Source organism: Synchiropus splendidus, chromosome 2, assembly GCF_027744825.2.
Source record: "Synchiropus splendidus isolate RoL2022-P1 chromosome 2, RoL_Sspl_1.0, whole genome shotgun sequence".
Taxonomy (NCBI): Eukaryota; Metazoa; Chordata; class Actinopteri; order Syngnathiformes; family Callionymidae; genus Synchiropus; species Synchiropus splendidus.
Window position 1 is genome coordinate 26611112 of NC_071335.1, and position 21859 is coordinate 26632970.

The 21859-nt window shown below is 45.6% G+C and overlaps 3 protein-coding genes across 9 annotated transcripts; 1 reads left to right on the forward strand and 2 right to left on the reverse strand.

Annotated features, from left to right (window-relative positions):
- Positions 1–3418, forward strand: LOC128754248 (uncharacterized). Its single transcript, XM_053856731.1, has 3 exons — positions 1–172; positions 898–1162; positions 1231–3418. The coding sequence occupies exons 1-3, from the start codon at positions 144–146 to the stop codon at positions 1897–1899; spliced, it is 963 nt and encodes a 320-aa protein (XP_053712706.1). The 5' UTR covers positions 1–143; the 3' UTR covers positions 1900–3418.
- LOC128753532 (P2Y purinoceptor 1-like) lies at positions 2426–4162 on the reverse strand. Its single transcript, XM_053855316.1, has 2 exons — positions 3818–4162; positions 2426–3114 (listed from the first exon to the last, which is right to left on the reverse strand). The coding sequence occupies exons 1-2, from the start codon at positions 4160–4162 to the stop codon at positions 2584–2586; spliced, it is 876 nt and encodes a 291-aa protein (XP_053711291.1). The 3' UTR covers positions 2426–2583.
- Positions 4163–7368: 3206 nt separating this feature from the next.
- sun2 (Sad1 and UNC84 domain containing 2) lies at positions 7369–20184 on the reverse strand. 7 transcript variants are annotated; one of them, XM_053858054.1, is made up of 16 exons: positions 19948–20184; positions 13973–14081; positions 13799–13902; positions 11885–12190; positions 11585–11656; positions 11422–11496; positions 11211–11365; positions 11097–11147; positions 10998–11036; positions 10007–10201; positions 9828–9953; positions 9675–9765; positions 9479–9594; positions 9241–9414; positions 9084–9173; positions 7369–9008 (listed from the first exon to the last, which is right to left on the reverse strand). In XM_053858054.1, the coding sequence occupies exons 2-16, from the start codon at positions 14077–14079 to the stop codon at positions 8898–8900; spliced, it is 1812 nt and encodes a 603-aa protein (XP_053714029.1). In that variant the 5' UTR covers positions 14080–14081; positions 19948–20184; the 3' UTR covers positions 7369–8897. The 7 variants fall into 7 exon arrangements, with proteins under 7 accessions (XP_053714029.1, XP_053714035.1, XP_053714028.1 ...); XM_053858060.1 differs by having other exon boundaries at positions 11214–11365; positions 13973–14084; XM_053858053.1 differs by having other exon boundaries at positions 13973–14084.
- Positions 20185–21859: the final 1675 nt, after the last annotated feature.

Genomic DNA, 21859 nt, shown 5'->3' on the forward strand with positions numbered 1-21859 from the left:
GTAACGTCTGCATCATTTCAGGGAAACATGAGTCACTTGCAGTTCAGTGGTTCATGTGATTCAAGTGACCCGTGGTCGCCGTTCTCGTCTCGGTCGTTTGTCTTCGTCAGTCGACGTCCTTCAGCGGGTTGAGTCTTTGTCGTATGCTGTTGACGAGGCGCTTCATCGGAAGGTGAGTCGCGTCCACGACCTTTGACCTCCGCCCTCCGAGTGCGTTAACATGCCTGGTGTCAACCACTGTCACATGTATTTTAACGTCGTGGATCGGTCAGGTGACATCACAGTTCCATCGGTACTGAAGCAGGTGATACTTCATCCAGTAATCGACTTAAAAAATTAAACAGCAATTCTACTGTAACGACACACAGGTTGTTAATGTTAAACTTGGTAAAAGAATTATTGAGCTGTCCTGGCACTTTTTAACAAAGAAACAAAAACAATGTAACTCAGCTGATGCGTTTTTAGGTCATAATTTAGCGAAAATAAACCTGTTAAATATGCACTTTTATGAGCCGACAAAGTTTTTGACCATGTTTTCATGACGTCTTTTTGTACTATTATTATTATTGTTGTCACTATTTTGAACATGGAAATGTCGCCATTAAGTTGAAACATTTGTTGAATTTAAGGCTTGCAAATATAACATTGTATAATTTATTTCAAATTCTGATTGACATGTAAATGAAGAATTTAGATTATTCAACTCAACAGTCAACATTAAGCTTGTATCCATGTGTTTAATATGTAGATGTTCTGTTCTATTAGCCTTTTGTGTCCTTGAAATATGAAGCTAATACTCGGTCAGGTATTTTTCACAATGTCAGGATGAAGTTCATGACTTTTATACACACTGGATCTCACACTAGGACCTTGAATGTCTTTGTCTTTGCCTGGCAGAATGTCTGCATCTCTCGGCCGTCACATCATTTGGGAGTCCGAGGGCCTGGTGGCCTACCTCCACCCCCGACCCTGGACCCCCGGTTCAGTCGTGCTGGAGAGCAAGGCCCCGGGAAAGTGCGGAGGAAGCATCTTCCACCTGGAGGAGCCGGAGTATTTGTCCTGGCTGTTGGGGGCGAGGGCCGTTTCGGAGCTGCTGTGCGACAAGCTGGATGTTCGGAGATGTGCCATGGTGGCCCGGCCTCACCAGGATGGACCGGCCCAGGTGAGGAGCTGCCCACTTCTCTTCACTGCTTCACTCTCATGACGTCACGAGAATCGGTCTGTTGCCAGATCCGCCTGCTGCCGCTGCACGGCCTGGAGGCGCAGTGGTGCCCCCACCTGTCGGGAGGCGATGAGCACAACGCCCACGACCCAGGATACTGCACCTCCAAAAATGCCGCCCGGTGGGACGACTCCTGCCTGTCCGACATCCAGTCCAGAATCCGAGCTAAGCTTCCGAACCCTGACGCTGAGCCCAACTTGACCTTCCTGGGAGACGACCCGTCTCACCCCGGGCTCTTCCCCCGCATCGTGCGGGGTGAGGAGCAACAGTGGCGCCTGTGGGAGGACCACAAGCACGTGTCCTTCCTCACACCGTTTCCAAACTCACCTGGGTTTACCGTTCTGATCCCACGGCGGCCGATGACGTCCGATATATTCCGGCTGGAACAAGAGGATTACGAAGGGCTGGTGCTGGCCGCTCGGAAGGTTTCCCACCTGCTGGAGGAGGCGCTGGGAGCCTGGGGCGTGGGCCTGATATTCGAGGGGTTTGAGATCGACTACGCTCACGCTAAGCTAATACCACTGCTGCGACCGGCATCGGGAGTGGAGGGCATTTCCTGCGCTAAAACGTCGCCGCAGTTTTACGACAAGTACCCGGGATATGTTACGTCAGAGGACGGGCCTGAGGCCAGTCCAGAGTGCTTGGCGGCGGTGCACGCGAAAATAACACAAAAGTAAAGGACTGAAAGTCGTGTTGTTGCTAACTGCTAATGGATTAGACTGATAGGTTTTTATAATAGGAATTCAAATGATAACGATAGTTCTCAATGTACGATTTACATTCCAATAATAATAACCCTTTCCCAGTCCAGCCCTATTGGTGGACTCAAGTCCGAGGCCAAAGCCCAATTGGCTTGTGTTCACATGTCAGATTTTCAAGCCAAACAGACTTTGACTGAAGTGTGACGCGCCTTAAAGCAACAATGCGTAATATTTAGACATAAATAAAATAATAAATATAAGCTGGACAGTGTTGTGTGTATTGCCATCTGTGATCACATTTTTCGCTGTTTTGCCACGGTCTTTCCCCATAAACAAACTTGGGATGGGGGCGGGACCGGAGACCCAACTTTACGATAGCCTGTAATTACGCTCATTTACCTGTGGTGCCGCCAAAAGCAAATGTTCTCATCTAAGATACAGCGGCTTTAAGTGTTCAAGGACAAACTATGGACGGAAATTCTTCCCTCACTGTAACAAAAGGTGTTGGAAGTGGGATTTGTGTAGAACCTGGCAAAGAGGTAGGGTTTTACAAAGAGACATGAGACATGCAGAGACATTCTGAAATGAAAATGTTTTGGTGTTTTGCGAAAAACTAACAAACCATTTTCCCCACATGGGCTAAAGATGAAATCCGGGGCGTCAGGTATTGACACTGTGGGGCTTCTTGGCGAATGTGCTCCAGCACCCTCGGATGTCGGCGCGCTCCATCTTGGTGATGTAGAGGAGCGGCTCGATGCTGCAGCTCAGGTCCATGATGGCGAAGACGCTGGTGCGGATGTGACAGAAGAAGACCATGAAGGAGTAGTAGGGTGCGAAGGGCATGAGCGCCACCGGGGGGAGGTAGTTGACCACGATGATGCCCAAGATGATCAGCACCATCCGGAAAGCCTTCTTCTTCACCGGGTGCATGGTCTCCTTGCCCGTCACCGAGCGGCGCAGCACCCAGATGATGGAGATGTTGCAGAAGATCATGACGACGAAGGAGAAGAGGATGACCCCGCTGAAGACCTCGTTGACGATGACCACGCCCAGGACGCTCTTGGTGAGGCCGTACGCCAGGATGAGGCACCAGACCAGCGCCGACACGCAGATGCGCACCCTGTTGTCCCGGATGGCCGTGAAGAGCACGGGGTGGACCACGGCCATGTACCGGTCCAGACAGATGCAGACCTGAGGCGGTGGACCCAGTTTAATGTTGTGGCGTCCATATTGGAAAATAATTCGCAAACAAGAGACCATGAAGGTTTACATGCATCGGTTTCATTTCTTTTGCTGCTGCCTTTATTGTGAAAATCATTTTTTTAATTTGTTACCCTTTTTTGTGACTAAAAAAAAATGTAACTAAAAAAATATTGTAAAAAAAAAAATGGTGTAAAATAGAAAATAGAGGATTAATTTCCATTATATATTCAATTATATATATGTAAAATTCCATGTTAAAAATAATAATTCAGATTTTTTTTCCTTTGATAAATAAGTGTTCTGCTGTCTTTATGATTTGTATTTTTGATCAAAGAATTTTTAGAAATATTTGTATATATAACAGATTTAAAAGCTGTAAAATAAAACTACAAATTCTTGTCTTGTTTGTTTGGCGCTACATTTGCATGCTGACATAAATAATAATAATAATAAATAATGTCAATGGAGGCGGTCAGATTAAAATAATATATATATAATAATCTAAATAATAAAGATTTGAAATATTAAATAAGCATATATACATATTTGATATTAAATATCAAATTCTTTTTGTTTGTATTGTTTAATATTAATTTAGTTTGTGATATTAAAAAAAAACATTTTTTTATATTCCACATGTAAAGTGAACGTTTGAGATGGCGCATGCATTTAGACTTTCGTGGTCACTCACCAGGAAGAGCAAGGCCACGTCCTTGATGCCGTAGGCGAACCTCTGCAGGAACCAGACGCGCCTGTCGTTGAGCAGCAGCCGGTTCACCATGTCCACGGGGGTCATCAGGCAGAAGTACGTGTCCAGCAGCGCCAGGTTAAAGATGAAGATGTTGGAGGTGGTGGCGTCGCTCTTCCTGGAGAGGATCTGCCAGAGCACCAGCACGTTGCACGGCGTCCCCACCACCAAGTTGAAGACTTTGACGGCAAAGTAGAAGACGAAACCGTAAGGTGCGACGGCACATTCTGGAAACTGGTACCACAGCAGGGTGCTGCAGAGGGTGAGGTTGAGGGCGCTGTTGGACATGCTGCAGGCTTCAGACCTGCAACTCTGTGCTGTGCTCAACCTGAGACTCCCGAGTGCGATGACGGTCGTGTGTGTCCTTGGTCTCTCTCTCTCTCTCCCGCTCAAATGGACCTGTGGCCCTCCAGACCCGGGTGGTAAACAGCTGATGCAAGGAGGCCTTGGTGAGAAATCCAGTGCAAGACAGAGCCTGCTGGGATCTCAGCGCAAGACAACAAACACTTAAGAATATGTTCTTTCGTCACGGACCACGGAGACGTTTTCCTCTGGAGTCCAAGCATCGTGCTGCAAAAATAAAAGACTTTTGAAGGTCATGAGGGGAACTGAACCAGCTTTCCATGCTGAGGCCCGAATACTGGTATTAGTATAAAAAAAAAACAGAGCCACAAGAACAACATTTACATGGCGGATGACGTGCCGGTGTGTCGAGTGTCAGTTTGGGTCGAAGGTATTCAAATGCTTCAGCGCCATCGCTGCACATCACTGTCAGCGCCTCTGATCTTTGGCCCAAGACCCGGAGAGGTAAGACACCTTCGGTCCACTCCTGGTTCAGGGGCTGGATCAAGAGCGGAATAAATACTCAGAAGTGAATACGGAAAAATGAATTTGAAATGTGAGGTGAGAGCAGACTGGCGTGAAAATCAAACGCTCGGCTCTGGGAGCAAATGTAATGTATGCAAATACAATTTTTTATTATATTTTTTCTTTGAAATTCATCATTTTTTTTATTGAAAAAGAAGATCTTGTTGTAAGAGTATTGTTTCATTATAGCTTGTACAGTTATTTTTTTCTTTTTCTTATCTTATCTGTATCTTTTTCTTCTAAACACATATATATATATATATAAAATAAAGATAAAACAGTACAAGCTATTATATATATATATATAAAACAGTAAAAAAACAGTACAAGCTATTATATATATATATATATATAAAACAGTAAAAAAACAGTACAAGCTATATATATATTTATATATATATAGCTTGTACTGTTTTGTCTTTATTTTATTTTATTTTTTGAGTCTCCTAATTCTGAAAACAATGGCAAAATTGTATGTATTTTTTCTTCATGCTACATTAAAAAATTTAAAGTGTTACATTTAAAGTGCTGTGAAAACTGGACCACCATCAATGCATGCAAGTAATAATAATATAACAGTTATAGTAGTTAAAAAACATCACGAAAAGCACAAAAGACCGATGCAGGTAAAAGGGAATTGGACGCAAAAAGAGGAACAAATAGAGAAATTATTGTTAATGAACTTTCACTACGCAAAAGAAGATGAACAGGAACGTACTTTTATCCAGACATTTTAGCGACTATTCCCTTTCAATAATAATAATTGTCTTGATGTTGATGGGAAGATTTAAATAGCTGAGATGGAAGTCATTTGCATGCTGTCAGCAAGATTACTGCAACACAAACTCTCTGCCTGGAATGCAAATGATGACTCCAGAACCCATGTGGACCATGTGGTCCTCCAGACCAGTCGGGCCGATGCTAAACTATCAGAGCTTCTGCACACAGGAGGCATCAGGATGAAGCTCCGATGGAACGAGACGGAGCAGTGCCAGATGAACGTGCTGGACCTGGTCTGGTACATGCTGCCCGTGGTGGCCATCGTCCCGGTGTTAGCCATTCCCACCAACGGCCTGGTGATCCGAGTCCTCCTCACCAAGCCGCGACTCTGCTCTACCTCAGAGATTTTCACCCTCAACATGGCCGTGCTCGACCTCCTGTTCTGCCTCTGCGTGACCATCGAGTTCTACTTGCTGCTTTGCGACCCCATCTTTGCCAGGTCTCATTTCTTCTCGTGGGGCTTCAACCAAGCGGGAGGTCCCATTCTGCTCTCCCTGATGAGCGTGGACAGCTTCCTCGGCGTGTGCCACCCTCTGCTCTTCCTCAGGCTCAAGAATCCCAACATCCGGCTGCTGCTGTGCTCGGCGGTCAACCTTTTCACCAGCATCTGCGGCTGGTTGCTCAAAAGCAACCCCATGTTCAAGTGGCAGGGCTTGTCCACCATACTGGTGGTCAACTTCTGGATCATATCGTGCTGCAACGTGGCCATACTCCGGACCCTGAAACGGTCCGGCCCCGGCAGAAGCAAGGTCCATCCTGTCAAGAAGCGAGCGGTCAGGATCGTGCTTTGCGCCTTCCTGCTCATCGGCATTCACTACCTCATGCCGATGTTGGAGTTCATGATCAGGACGTTCAGTTCGACAGACTGCGCCCGCTACACGGCCTTCACCAGCGTGGCCTACACCACGCTGTCATTCAGCAGCATCAGTCAGCCTCTGACCTTCCTCGTCCGAACCAACCAGCTACACAAACTGCTGACGCCGTGGCGAGTCAACACTAAACGGTAAAAAGGTTCAAGTCGACTTGAGTGAAATGGGTCTCCCTCTCACCTTTCATCTGGGAACCACCTACTCACTGTCATACTACAGTGTCTGTGGCGGTGTGAGAAAATATCGATCCACAAAAACATGGCAATATTTGATGCCGCAAAACTATATATCAATGTTTTAATGAATAGGGAGAAACTATGTTAGTGTTTTTGAGTTGACTGACTAGACACCGACTATCTTGCGAAGTAGTGAACTTGTCGGCACAAGTTGACAAACACGCCCGTGTGACTATGCTGTTGCAAATAGTCATTAGGAAACAGAAAAATGTGCGTAAATTATCCACTAGTCACGACCATCCTAGTGAGAAATGAACTTGCCGGCATGATGGGTACGAGTTGACAAAGGCGACTCGTCTGATTATCGTAAATGCTTAATGATACTTAACATTTTTGTCACTCAAAATGTGGTTTGAATAGTTCATTGTTATCGACAGTTTAATCCACTGGCCACTCGCCGCAGCTCCACACAGCGCTAGCTTCCATGCTAACCAGTGCGATGGACGACTCTCACCATATAAGAAAGACACCCGGCAGAGTCATGTCACACTCCAGTCAAACACTGACGGAGTCCAGTGAGTTAGCTGCTAGCTGCGATGCTACATGAGAACAAGCTAGTGAGCGGAACTTACCTCTCACAGTCAGAAACATCAATATTGTCGGCTCATAATCTCACTGAGTAACACCTCCATACAGAAGAAGCCGATGAATGGACCAGACAGAACGACACAAACTACAGACAAATGAAGCAACTCTCAGTGCTAAACCAAAGAGTAAACACGGACACGGTAACTTTGGGACTTGTACGTGTTGGCAACAAACTTTATTTAATTAGGCAACAGAGCAAAAATACAAACTTCATCAGTGAAATATTAAATATTATCAAAACTGAATTAAAAAAAAAAACATTAATTTACCCTCCAAAACCAAATCATGTGACCTGCACCTACATCACATGAAGTCAAATTTGTCAACTTTTTCCCCTCACAAACACTAGCCAAGCTTTTTAGTTAAATATTATCAATATTTGATCTCATTACTGCGTGTTTTCTGCGCAGCATCAAGTTCCCCTGGACTGACGTCTAGTGCAAAGATGCTGAGACCTGCTGAGACATGAATGACAAACCAGCAAGACTCAAGACTCAAGCATGAGTCACACCTGAATATTCTCAGTTCGACATCCTCCCTCAGACCAAACAAACAAACACGACTGCGTCTTCAATGTGTTTTTTTTTCTGTCAAATAAACGGCATGTCTGTGCGGAAACAGGACACCTGGCTCCGCCTCGCGGTCCAAAGCAACATTGAATACTGCCGCAGAAGAAGTGCCTCACTGGGAAGCGACATTGAAGCAACGAAGCAATGTATGAATTTGCCAGCATCTGCTGGTGAGTACAAGGTTGGTTTGGTTGAGGCCATTGTTTTTTTAAAGGGGCCCCACTGTTTTACCTGCACCTGGAATGTGAAAGAACCATGTTCATCCATTGAGGAGAAATGTTAAGACAAATCTGCTCGGATAACAGTGGAAAATTAGGACCACAGAATCGACACACAACTCCGCCGCGGCACTGACGGAGGTCAAGGAAATACTTCAATACTCCGTTAGAAGCAAAGAAGAGCGTGAATTCCAGACTACAGGATGAAACCCTGCAGGCGATACGACGACAAGGCTGATATGTGGATTTCTATTGCGTGTTATGCTGCCAAAATATTGAGCCTCCATTTCCTTCTTAAATTCAGTGGGTGGGGCTTATATTCCGGTGCGCTCCATAGTCCGTAATATACAATATTTTTGGCGGTGCTAACGTCCCAGCTACGACGGCTCAGTTCTTTGAAAGGGAGCAAGGTTCAACCGAGCTCGGCCTGCGCAGGATGGACGCTGCAGGTTCAAAAACACGCCAACACACTCAAGTGCCTGCCATAGTAAAACATTAACATGGGAATAAAATGATCCGTAGGGGGCGCTAAAACCACAAAAAAAGTCTTGCTGAGATGAGTTGGGTTCAGTTCAAAGCTTCTTGAAATGCTTTGTCGTCGCTTTGGATTAGCAAAGGACTGAGGCCATTTTTGTGCTCCTTGTTGCTCTGTTTTATCTGAGCTCTATCAGCGAGGCGGACATATTTGTAATGTAGAACACATTGAAGCATGGACACGGAACATGTCGAGAGGCACAGTTGTTAAAAATGTTGCATATTTTCTCCAGAACAATTGTCGATCTGTGGGTCGAGGGCTCTGTGAGCCGACACTTCATGAATGACTAGACCATAATTTAAACAGGGTTTTACGTGACGCTCAGTGTGTGTCTCTGTTTGGCTTCAGTCACGTGTCGGTCTCACGCCATCTTCCCGTGCACACGGAAGCGGTACAGACAGGTGTATTCCACTTGACCCCAGTTGCTGAGGACCCGCAGCTCCACCACCCGGTAGACCACGTCGCTGGGATTCTGGGGGGAGACAGAGATTTCTGCTGCCATCTGTTGTCGATCGCGTGTAACTGCAGGTGTACAACAAAGTTTTACCGGCAGCTCAAACGTCTGCGATGACTCGCCGTCTTGATCGTAGGTGAAGGTTCCCAGCAGCGTGCCTGGGCCCGTATCGTACGTCATCCCCTGCAGGACAGCACAGTCCGTGCGTGAGGCGAAGTTGGTAAAAAAACAGCGGCTCCAAAATACTCACATAGACCTCGAAGTCTCTGGGTGCTGACTCGATGCGACCGTTGGGGGAATTGTAGCGCGGCAGGTGGTCCAAAGTCACGTGAGTGACTCGGATGGGGTGAGACAGGGAGATGACCAGGGTCCCCTGAACGCCGTGAAATGCCCAACACTTCCCCGGGAGCAGCACCGGGAAGCCCTGTCAAGGAGCGACAGCTGTTTGAGAGGCTGGACAGTGAGGGCCGCAGGACTATGGGGCGCACCTGGATGACGGTGCGGGGGCTCTCGGTGGGGTACCACAGGGGCAGTCCAAACAGGCTCACGCATGCTGAACGGACGCGGTAGGTTTCCGAACAGCGGGTGCTGAGGACGCTGGCACCTGAGCGACGTCAGGGTTGTCATGTGACCGGAATATTGGCTTGAATGAACGGAAACTGTCCATCACCGGAAGCGTCTGACCTTGACTCTCCAGAGCGAAATCGGCCATCTTGTCAGCCCGAGGCTTCCTGCAGTCCTCGCAGGCGTCTCCGCCCCCAAACGTTTTGTCACTCTAACGGAGCACAAGACAGAAATTGTTATCAGCTCCAGTGTATTTTTTTCCTTCCAACTCACGTTCATTCGGTCGGTCAGCCATTTCTCCACGGCGTGCTGGAGCTCCGGCGTGAGCTGGGTCTGGACTGCCGGCGTGCTGGCTTCAGCAGGTGGCGCCTGGCGGATGACGGACAACTCCTGCGACAGCTGACACAGAACCGTCACACAACCGGACCCGTCGCCCAGAGTGAGGCCGCTACCTTGCTGTTTTGGGCCTCCAGATCCTGGATCCGGCCGACGAGAGCGTCGGCTGTGGCGTGGCCTGCTGCCTGGTACTGGCTCAGCTGGTGACCCAGTTGGGCAACTTCCTTCTCCAGATGCAGGAGACCACTGGAGGCGGCGGCGTCCAGCTTGGCCTTCATGATCTGAAGGTCCACATCCAGTTGCTGCTTCATCTGGCGAAGTCACAGAGCAGAAACACATTTTTCACGTCATACAAAAACTTCAGCACAGAAGTACGTACACAACTCTATGTAGTTTTAATCGTAGTACATACTCATACATACTGGAAACATTATAGAACAAATAATCTAAAAATGCATTCCGAACAAAAAAGAGCATTGTAGTTACTACAAATATCTACAAAACAATTTACAAAATAAAATCTGAAGATGCAAAACAGTGCTATTTATTGGGCGTTCATTATGTTAAAAATGAGTTGGAGAGGATTTTTATTCTCCTTAGGTGGCTGTTTCAGGAGCATTGTTTCAAATCCCATTTTTACTGTGAAAAACTGAGACAATAGTGGCGTTGAGATGCCGGAACGTGCCCATTGACGCCAGAATGGCGGCCATATTTGTTTTGACTGGCATGTGTGTGTAGGTAGGGGGCGGAGCAAGGCAGCAGACGCACAAAAAAAAGCACAGAAAATGGATACAAATACTGTACTCAAGATATGACTATGATTCCCATCGTAATTTACATTTTTAGATCATAATAAAAGGTGTAAACAATCGCAAAAGTTGCTAAACACATGCAGTTTCAATGTAGTTTATCCAGACGGAGGGAGACAAGCAGTTCAAAGGCTTGTTGTGTAGTGTGGTTTTAAATCAAACTTATGTGAAAAGCACAGAAAATAGTGACAAATTGACAGGTTGAGCTCCGGGTCATCTGTCACGTCGGCCATATTTGTTTTTCATTTGCATGATGAGCGTATTATTCACAAGTTTAACAACTTCCAATTGAGTTTACCTGCAGCAGAACTTGCTCCTGCTTCATTTGCAGCGTCTCCTGTAAAGAAATGAGTCATGAATGACGGAGGAGGTTCCACCGCTCAAAGCTTCTGCTCACCAGAACCTGCTGCATCTTGTGGTCCACTGCGGTCGACACCACGGCCGGATCCTGCAGACACAAACGGCGGGTCAAGACCACGTCAAACAGAACGGCGAGCGGCTTCACTCGTACCACCCGTTGTGAGCGTGTGACTTCCAGGAGGGGAGCAGGAGGAGCAGGCATGGCTGGAGCAACAGGTGCAGAGGCGAGTCTGCTCTGTGACGTGGTGTTTGTGAGGTACATTCGGGAGATGGCAGAGGACAACAGGTGGGAGAGGAACCACAGACCTGCAGGGCCGTGAAAATGAGTGAGGAGTAAAACCCCGGGAGATGAAGATACCTACAGAGGATGAGGAGGATCAGGAAGACACAGGAGATCCAGATCTTCTTCAGGAGTCTTCGCACTGAAGGGTCGCTGGCTGCAGGGAAGAGAAGAGAAACATGTAGCAGGTGAGTGTGACTGGAACACATGGAGAACTAGCTCAGGAACGTCGCGGAAAATTGTACCTAAAGCGGAGACTTGGGTCCACTTGGACCTCACTGCTGCTGCCGCTGGTAACATGCGTTCCAGAGAGAGAGCTGGAGACAGTGACATCAGGACTCCATCAGCTAGGTGAGCACAACACGCAGCAAAACATATCCACTACAAGTTGGACAGAACCATCTAAAAGAGTCGTAGTGGTGTTTACGCAAGGCTCAGTTTTAGGCACTATTCAATTCATGTTCTCGCACTTCTCATTTTCATCAGAAACTTTGGTCTTCTTTGGACTTGGCTTTGTTTTTAAAAGCCATCAGAAGGTTACTCACCCAGCAGATGATCAACGGCACCGGCGAGCCGCCTGCTGTACCCGGGGCTCGGAGCTGCGCCGCTGGGCCGACCGATGGGTTTGGGCTTCTGGTAGGTTCCTTCTGAGGACGAGTAGCCGGAGCTGTCCACGCTGCTCTGACACGGAAGCTTTGGGCTCGGCCGGAAGTTAGTTTCCGGTACAGCGGGGGAGGGCGTCTGACCGCGGCTGGGCGAATGGGTCAGAGCGGGCCGAGGTGTGACCGTGGTGTAGGGCACGGTCCTCATGATCGGGTCACATGGCTCAGCCGCCGGAGAGACCACGGCGTCTGTGGAGCACAGAAGAGCTACATTTGAGAGACACGTAAGGGGCGACTGAGCCCAAACTGAAGTCAGGTGAATAGCCAACCTCAATGTACTTCTATGACTTCAAACTACAGATTTGAATCCTGCTCCTCCCCTCACATATCTTCAACGACTTTGAGTTGAAGACATTAACACCCTGCATAGTTCATGTCTTCAATATTCTGCAACTGACTGCAATTCTATTTTAAAGACGACGTTTTACGTTCTATGTTGAGACTCATAAAGAAGGTGTTTTATGAAAGCTAATAGGAGCTGGTGCTTTAAGGAAGTCTTGTTATCGGCCGGTAAATTACTGTTAACTCAGTGTGGCTCGGTCAGGCATGAAATGCACCGGACCCGATGGTCGTGAAAACCCAGAGCCAGCCAGAGCTCCCGAGTGACCGGGTGCATCCATAAAGGGATAAAAATGCCAGAACACCGGCGGAAATCAAACAGGGGTGTCGTCTGACTGAAGATCTTACCACTGACAGATAAAGAGAACAGAACCAAGAATTCAAAAGAGGGAAGGAAGTTGTTCATGGCCAGATGACTACAGTCAACTGTAACATGGTGAAAACGTTCGGTCGAATCTGACAGACACTCTAACAGACATTTCTAATATAGATTTGTCACTGGAAAAGCCTGTGATACAAAGGCTTTCTAATCGCATTTACAGTAAAATCTGAGCCCCAGAGACTAGAGGAGTGAAGAGAAAATACAGACGTGGACATCTATGATGAGTTTAGTCCGCGTTTAAAGTACAACGCAATGTTAGTGTTAGTAATGTCACAGTAGTTTCGGAGTATATCAGATACAATATCACAATATATCGCAATAGTGTGAGACATCCTGACGCTACTGTATGGCGATACGTATCAGGTCTATAAGTCGCCAAAACTCTGCTGTGCCCATTTCATATTGAGTCTCTAACTTCATTACAGTTGTACGGAGTCAGAATGAATCCTCATAACACCCTGCTGTCTTTTCACCTGGTCGCCATCTTACTGGACGGAGGCTGACATCTTGGTTTGTCACAAAAAGTGTGCCTTTATACATCTGGAGCAAAACTTCAGCACCCTCCTTTTAGCTAGGTGGGCGTCTGGGCGTCTGCAAAACGTGAAAAAATGGACGACCGTATCAAGCTACGGTCGAGAATCGGGCGTTTTGCAGACGCCCAGACGCCCACCTAGCTAAAAGCAAAGGAATGTCAGAGCTTATTTGATTGACATGTTGGTTTTCATACAAAACTGTATTTGTAAAATATATCAGAATGTTCAAGTTCAAACCTTTGGGCTTTTTAAGTCACACCAAACCCAGATAAAGTGATACAAGATGAGTCCTACAATCCCAGTTTCAGTCCTCAGTGATTCTGATGAGCCAGAAATATTCCCCCATTTGGCTTTTATCCTTTTTTAAACACACCAACAACAGAGTAACTGTGGGTCAGACAGAAGTGTTTCTATCTGCAGGGTCAGTTTCAGCCAGACGTTGGCTGCCATGTGACCTGCTGTGTCTGCAACACGAGGTTGAGCGGGAACGATTGCAGCCAGCGGCGGCTCCTCTCATGAGGCATTCAGGCGTCGCTGACTGACCTGTCGCCACAGGGGACTCAGCGCCGGCCGTCCCACCATTGCTGTTGGTCCTCTTGGGCGTACGAGGGCCAGACTTTCGGGCTCCTGCCTTCTTCTTGAAGACCCTGTGGGAGCGGCGGCACAGGCCTTTACAAAACGAATCGGAGCCGCAGCAGCGCACACAGCCACACTCACTTGACAGGCACCTCCCGGTACGAGATGTTGGTCACGCTGCTGGAGTCCGACTCCTCATCGGAGTTGTAGTAGCGGCCGGACATCAGCCGGGAGCTGCGGCGGGACATGACTGCTGAGGAAGAAGAGTCGTGGTTAGCGGTACTTCCGACTGAAAGTAAGTCGGTCGCAGGGTAGCTTCCTGTTTGTATGGTACGTTCTCCCCGAGCTTGTATGGGTTTACTCTCTGTACAGAACCTGGGACGAATAACTGGCAAAAAACAAAAGGTATTATAAAATCCAACCAAAATCGGATGCATAATATTAACAATCTCCATCACCGTCTGGTGCTCTGCTGCAAATCATCTGTTTCCATCTCACAGCAATAAACACAATTGATTTGGAATTAAATTCATCATTGAATGAAAATAAAAGTGGAGAAACTAAAGAACTACACCTACACACTCAAAATTGCATAGATAAATAAAGACTAATAGTGGAATAAAACTCCTCCGTCATGTTTTCATGTCTGCTTTGTTTTTTACAGGGAAGTGTAACCAGCGCAGGTGTGAGCTAGCTGGGTCTAGAAAGTGGTGCCGGCCTGTGCCAGACTCCAGTTTAATCTCCAACATATGCTTTGTTTCCTAATCTTGGCCAACTGTAATCCAGCTAATCTGCCAGATTTGGTGCTTCCAGTATCACACGGACTGACTGGAGGAAGAATGAAAACACCAGGCGTCACATGGAAGGAAACTGAAGGAGGTCGAGAGAGAAACAGGACGTTTGAGACGCGGCCTGACCTGTTGAGCGGCTGAATCTTTAAGGACAATAATTTACAGGTGCATTACATAAAAATAAAATATGATTTAGTGTATTAAATGTGTTTGAAATAAAAAAAGATTATTTTCATCTGCGACTAAAACGTCTACTGAAAAGCACAAATAAAAAATTAAAAGGGGAAAGGAATGACGGCAGTGGAAATAAAAAATATATGAAATTAAAGTCTTTGAAAAAAGAGTAAATATATATATTTTTTTATATTTTAATCTGCGACAGCATAAAATTACAAACCAGAGGAGGAAAGAAATGATCACTCACTGGAAAAATAAATGAATGGTGTGGCCAAACAATACAAAAAAGAAAAGAAAATATAAAAACAAGCTCATGAAACAAAAATAAAAATCAGTCTTTAAATATGTGACAAGTTTTTTCAAAATCACAGGAAAAGAATGAGCTCACTGGAAATAAATAGATAGTCAAAAGCACTCAGGGGGAGCAGACCTCTGCCAAGCAGCAAAGAGGCCGTGGCCATGACTGCATCTCCTCAACAGCAAAACCTATTTCTCTGTTACTGAATTCATCTTCACCGACACATTTTTTTTTTTATCCTGATGAGCTAAAACCTCCAAGAGGCGGAGTTAAGATGAAAACAAAACACATCACGATACACCATATTGTCAGAAAGGATCGCTTGTGTTCAGGACCGATAAGAAGTTGGTGATGAGTAAAGAGAAGTCAGAGTGTGACGTACAGCAGTCAGTGCTCCTGGGGCCCCAAGCAAGAAATCCCAGGGGCCCCACGCCACCTGTGCAGGCCGCGAAAAGCGTTTTTGCTTTCATTCCAGGACATTGAGATAAATACTGAAAAATGAGATGAGTCATGTGATTTCTCCGAACCTATATGTGTAATTTTAGTGACGTTGGTTTTGCGTCTGTTGGGGGCGCTGTAGCACTGATGAAGAAACTGTTTTTTTCTATATAATTTACACTAACAATGACTTATTCTTTCTTCCCGATCAGTCATTCATATGTTTCCATCTGACTTTGTTTCATGTGTTGCCATGGTGATTCGTGTGATCTGCGCTCAATTGATCGGGGCTTTTGAGTCCTCATGCACATGGCGGATCAAGGCCAATCGTGACCCCCGAAACTTGAGTTTTGCAGCCCGGCTTCTTAAAACAGGCCAAAGCTCTGGGGCTCCGAGGCACGGTCCTGAAGCGACGCCCCTGACAACGGCAGACTGACAGTCTTGTTTTGTAATGACTACAACAACACAACACAAACACTGGAGCGGAAACCGAGCTCTCACACTGCGAAGAGATAATCAGCCATGCGAGTAGAGAGTAAAGCAAGGCGGAAGCTGTGGTCGTGTGTGATGCAGGATGATACAGGAAGTCAGACAAGACACCAAACACCATTAGAAACGGTGTGAGGTTTGGAGGACCGGAGGAAGAGTTGACAAACGCAGCGCTGCACTGGACCATAAAACAAACGTGAAGACACAAGAATCCACCTGTCAAACCGCGCGGCAACAGTGTTTACCTTCGATCTACGCAACAATTCATCCACAGAGCTGCCGCTCACTCACTAGTTTGTGTAGCTGCAGCAGTGTACACAGCCATTTACATACTGAGAGTTGAAGGCAAGAGCCTGCTGAACAAAGGATTCAAGGGTCCATGTTCCAGACTGGCTTTTGTTGCATCACCAAAACAAAGACGCACAACCTTCTACCACGACTTAAAAATGCTTGGTTTCCACTTGAAACACTGCGGTCATTGAGTTTATTATTCACTGTAAGTTACAGTGTTTTACAGGTGTTGAAATACAAATATGACCATGTTCAATGTTAAATATTAAAATTCAAATTTTCAAATATTAATGCATGTGGAATAAAACCTCACAAGTGGACACTTGTCCATTAATCATAACAACAAATAAAATAATTCTGATTGTATTTATTCTGATTTAAGTAGTTAATTTCATTTGAAATTAAATATTTGGTAATTAGAGTTATAGTTGCAGACTTCTAAAACAACTTCTGAGAATACATTATTATCTATTTGAATGAATGGATGAATGTTTATTTTAATGTCCTCTTAACACATTCTGATAACATTTGGTTGGAAACATATGATCCACTACATTTTTTGGCTGTAAAATCTTGCTTGGTTTTGAATGAGCTCCATCTGGTGGGCAGTGACACTGTTTCATGAAGCTTCATCACTAGTGTAAACTGCCCCCCGACCCTTGTGAACCCCCCCACGCTGGCACATTTTCAGGGTCTTGGTCTTTGGGCCGCACGATTATAAATCACTATTATTCATATTATTCGTCAGATTTTATTATTTATTTATTCATGAAAATATTCAGGCGGGAAAACATCTTTATTTTTGTCGACGCACCTTAAAATAATATTCTGTACACAGCTGGCAGAATGAAACTTCCTATATGAATTGTTGTTTGTTTATTTATTCTTTACTTCTGTTATTATTGTTTAATTGTATATATATATTTTTTTATTTATTGGTTATTTCGTTCATTTATTGCACAATGTACCAAAGCACTAGTTGGTGGGATCCTCACTGACATTGGAAATAAAGCCTTTTCTGATTCTAGATCTGAAAAGATGAAAAGAAAAATACATCAATAAAATGTTAATAAAATGACCCAATAATTCTGAGTCCATTGAGAGATAACGGAAAAATATCCTCAGAACACTCTGTTAACGTCCTTCTCTATTAATAGATCGATTCATAAATCTATCGTCAGACAGTGCAGACAGTTCACTTTGGTCTTAGACTTGGTTTTGGGTTTGGTGGTCTGGACCACACTTCTAGAAACAGGAAATGGAGTGTTGGATCTCATTCACCAGGACACAGATGTGTTCAGGACCCAAACTCCCCGAGATTCTGCGCCCTAGTTTCAAACAAGTGTCTCCACCAGCAGAGAAGCACAGACCGTGTGAAGCAGGCCTCTGAGGCGGGACCTGCTCCGCTCGGGTGAGTCAGAGTTGTAAATATACCTGCAACATCAGCACGACAAAGACCGAGTGCACTAATAACAGAGCGGATCGGTGTGGGACAAAAGAGAGTGGACACACAGAAGCAGACGGGACGGGATGAAAGAGCAGGGAAGATGAAGCAGGAATGCAGAGCGACGCGCTGCTTTGAAACGCCCGACGTTGGCTGAGTGGAAAATGTAAGTGGGAAGAAAAGAATTTGGGGCAGACTTGAGGACGGTGCCAGTGTAACGTGAGTCAGAAAATGGGGCTGACTCACTTCAGTGGCGGGTTTTAAACAAATGGGCGAAGCCAAACTGAACACAGCCGCCACACGCTTCCAGAGTCGCTCTGCAAGTGTGACGCCGGATTTATTAACAGAAGCTTTTCGGGGGACGGAGCTTCTCACTGTCACTATAAGATGAGATTAGATCAGGGGTGGGCAACTGAATCTCCTCGAGGGCCACGCCGTAAACTGGGAGTGTTGTGAGGGCCCATCATGGCAGGAGACGACAAACCATGATGGGAAAAATTCAAAATGTACACTGAAGTAACAAGGGAAAAAATGGACCGAAGCAGATGCACTGGAAGTGAGGATGTTAAGAAGAGTAAACATGACTTGAAACCGGTAAAAAATATTTCATTTTAGATGCATTTTATTTCACCATAAATCCTAACAGAACTATGGACCAAACTAAGACCAATTAAAAAAGGCAATTTATTTTGAAAATATATTTTTCATTTTCTTTCTATGTATTTTGAGGAATGAAAAACAGTAAAGAAACAAAAGAGAAATTTTAGTCTAAAACTCAATTTTAGTCTGCCCTCATGAGGGCCACAAAAACACCGGCAAAAGGCCGTAAATGGCCCCCAGGCCACACTTTGCCCAGGTCTGGATTAGACTTTGAAGTTCTTTTAAAGTTCTCGGTCTCAAACTCAACATCAGTCCAAGCCATGACCTTATGGTGGACTTCTGTGAGGCCTCCAGCACCTTCTAGAAGCAAGACATGGAGACCGTGGTCGCGAATGAAGAGCAACTCACAGCACGTCAAACTTCAAGAAGATGCTGAGGTCCGACTGCAGCACACGTTCTAGCAGCATGGAGAAGGAGACTGGCTCCTTCATTGGAAGGAAGCGGGACTGTGAGGAGGTGGTCATGAGGAGGAGGACAGAATGGAGAACATGACTCACCCTGTGGATCTTCAGGGCGATTAAATGATGTACCGTGAAAACTTTCAAAACAACTTCGATTACCGGCCTTCACCTTGTACCCCGATAAAACACGGACTCGCTGGCTTATTAGATACACCTCTGGTCTCCTTGACCAGCAGAGGTCGACTTCGTCTGAATCTAACTGATGACGGCGAAGACGTCCATAACAGAGTGTGAAATGTTTTTCTCACAGGAGAGAGCTCTCAAATCGAGTGCGTGTATGCGACACCTTTCGCTGAGGATCACAGAGTGTGTCTGAAGCATGAGCCACCAGCTAAATAATTCCGACACAGCATGAGGTCATACATGCTATGCTCCCTTAATGTAGCCGCATGTATTCATCTAACTGAAGGAAACTACAATTTCAGTCTCGATCAGTATTTTTACCACATTTTCTAAATTTGTTGAGTGAAGTTTGTTCAGTTTGTTATCTGTTTTTACATTTGTTTTCAATTAAAAATCTGTTAGTAACACCAAACAGTTTAGGTAACTGTAGTACCTTGGAAAACAAGCATTTTGAAAATAATCTTGCTAATACGACCAACAAAAGATACAAAGAACATGTAACTGCAGAGATGAAAGCTTACTGCAGTGCATCTAGATCTGTTTATAAGCACCAGGATGCAACTGTATATAACTTGTAACAACCCCGACAGTCATAAAAACGACGACACAATTTAACAAAATAATGACGTAATAATAACCAGCGTATAAATATTGTGTGAGCGCGCGGTTTATTATGCAAAAACAATGCATATATTAGGATGTACGACACGAAATGAATCATATTTTTAAAACAGAGAGTGGCAAACTAGGATGAACAGCAATAAAATAAATAAATAAAACAGGGTTGAATTAAATTTAAGTTTAGTTCTTCTTGTTTTCACCATTTATTGGTTTCAAATTGAATTATTTTTCATTTATTATGATGCAACAAAAATAGAAACGTGCCCATTTCATTCGCTACATGTGCTTCAGAGACGAAACAAGTGGCCCCCGATAAAACTTACCTCGCTCCGTCGGTGGCGCTGGAACAAAAACACCGCCCGTTAAACTGTCAAACTCGACCACATCAGCCTCCGCAGACTTCGCTTAACTCCGACTCGACGGCGTCTCCATCTCACGCGCGGCGTGTGTCGTGACTCGCACTGACCCGGAGCTGTGGCCGGAGGAGTTTGCTGCCAAACGGCATCGAATTGACGCGAAAGCGGCGACACCGAAGTGACGGCGAAGTGTGTTCGCCAACAGCGATGACAGCGGCTGTCAAGCAGCACGCCGACTCGTAATGAACATCCGGGATGTTACGTTCAAAATAAAACAACCGCGATTGCGCAGTTACCTATATGCAACTGATCAACTATTTTAATAGAAAATTCAGGCTCGTCATAGAGTAAAAAATAATCTATCTTAAAATAGGCGAGTTTAATAAAATACACAATTATTTTTTAGGGATGACACAAAAAAATCTTAAAATAATCGTGGTTTTCACACCAAAAAAAAAAAAAAACGCTTTCCATAGCAATAGCCACTGAATAGAGTGAAATTAAGCAGGTAGAATAACGTATTCATTCCTGCTGGACACGGTCACAAATATGATGTTGGAGGCTGTAAGACAGTTTCCGGTTCTCGAGAGTAAAACTCTTGAGCGCCCCCAAGAGGTGAAATCCCGAACATGCATGTACACGGCTGTAGTTTTCACTAACAAACACACGGTGGTGCCGTCGGACGGTTTATCGAGCGGCTCCTCGGTTCTCTGCTGATAAAGATCGCTGTTAAAATAACAGGAACTTGGTGTTGTCCCACATCTGTTATCATCATTCTTACATGATGCTGCTTCTTGCACAAGCTATTCGGTGGTTTGTTATTTCACTTGGCAAAAATAAAGCGCTTTTCTTCATGTAGACAAATTAATATTCATACTTTACTCACACTAATATAATACTAATATTTTGGGGAGATTTTCATTTGGAAATCCAGACTGCCACACCAACACAAGCAAATATTTCAAAGTAAACATCTGACAAACTCTCGACTGTCGCCCGCTGTAAATAATCTAGTATGAATATTAAAGCGTGGTGTTGTGTGCTGAAGAATCCACCAGCCGTGTAAACACCATCAGGACAGGACAAAATGCTTCCAAAGGAAACCCTCCGGACTTGTGTGCTCTTTGTGGGACTCCAAAAATAAACTCCATCTGACCTTTTCACTGGGCCACTGGACGAGACACAATCCCTTCGCCCAAAAACCCGAGAAATGTGGCTGGAATGTCCGGATAACTCCATATTTGATAAATAGATGCAGAAGGTCCAGAGACTATCGGCGGCGCAGACAAGACCCTTTGACCCTGGTGCGGCTTGTGTGTGTGTGTGTGGGTCGCGCGCGTGTTTACGGCCGGTGAAGCCATTGTCTTCGAGTCTGTTATCATTATGCAGCAGTTTCCTCTGAGTGAGGAGCGGACAGAAACAGAAGTTCACTCCATCATCAGCGTCGCTCGACAATAAAAAGTCTATAAAGTTGACAAGCTCATCACTCCCGAGGCCCCCGATGATCCCAGACGCTCTTTCATGCCGAGGTCTTTGCTGCAGCAGCAGACACTCCCACCCTGCTTATCTACCCGCCAGTAGCTCCAGACACAACTGCACACAAACACCCAACGTCATGGGGAAACACACGCCGCCGCGCATACTTTCCGACCTGTGAGGTCACCGCGCTGGTATGTGATCAAAACACAGTGAGAGTGTGTGAAACGCCGTGCAGGGCAATGACTCACACGCACGGTCTGATGAGCACGCACCGCGATAGTCGCTTGCTAGCTCTTATCAGAGTCAACAGCAGGTGTGTACACATGATGCAACCATGCTTGTTCTGGGGTTTTCAGGTGTGCATCACCCTGCTGGCATCGTCTCCTTCAAGTCAGGCAAA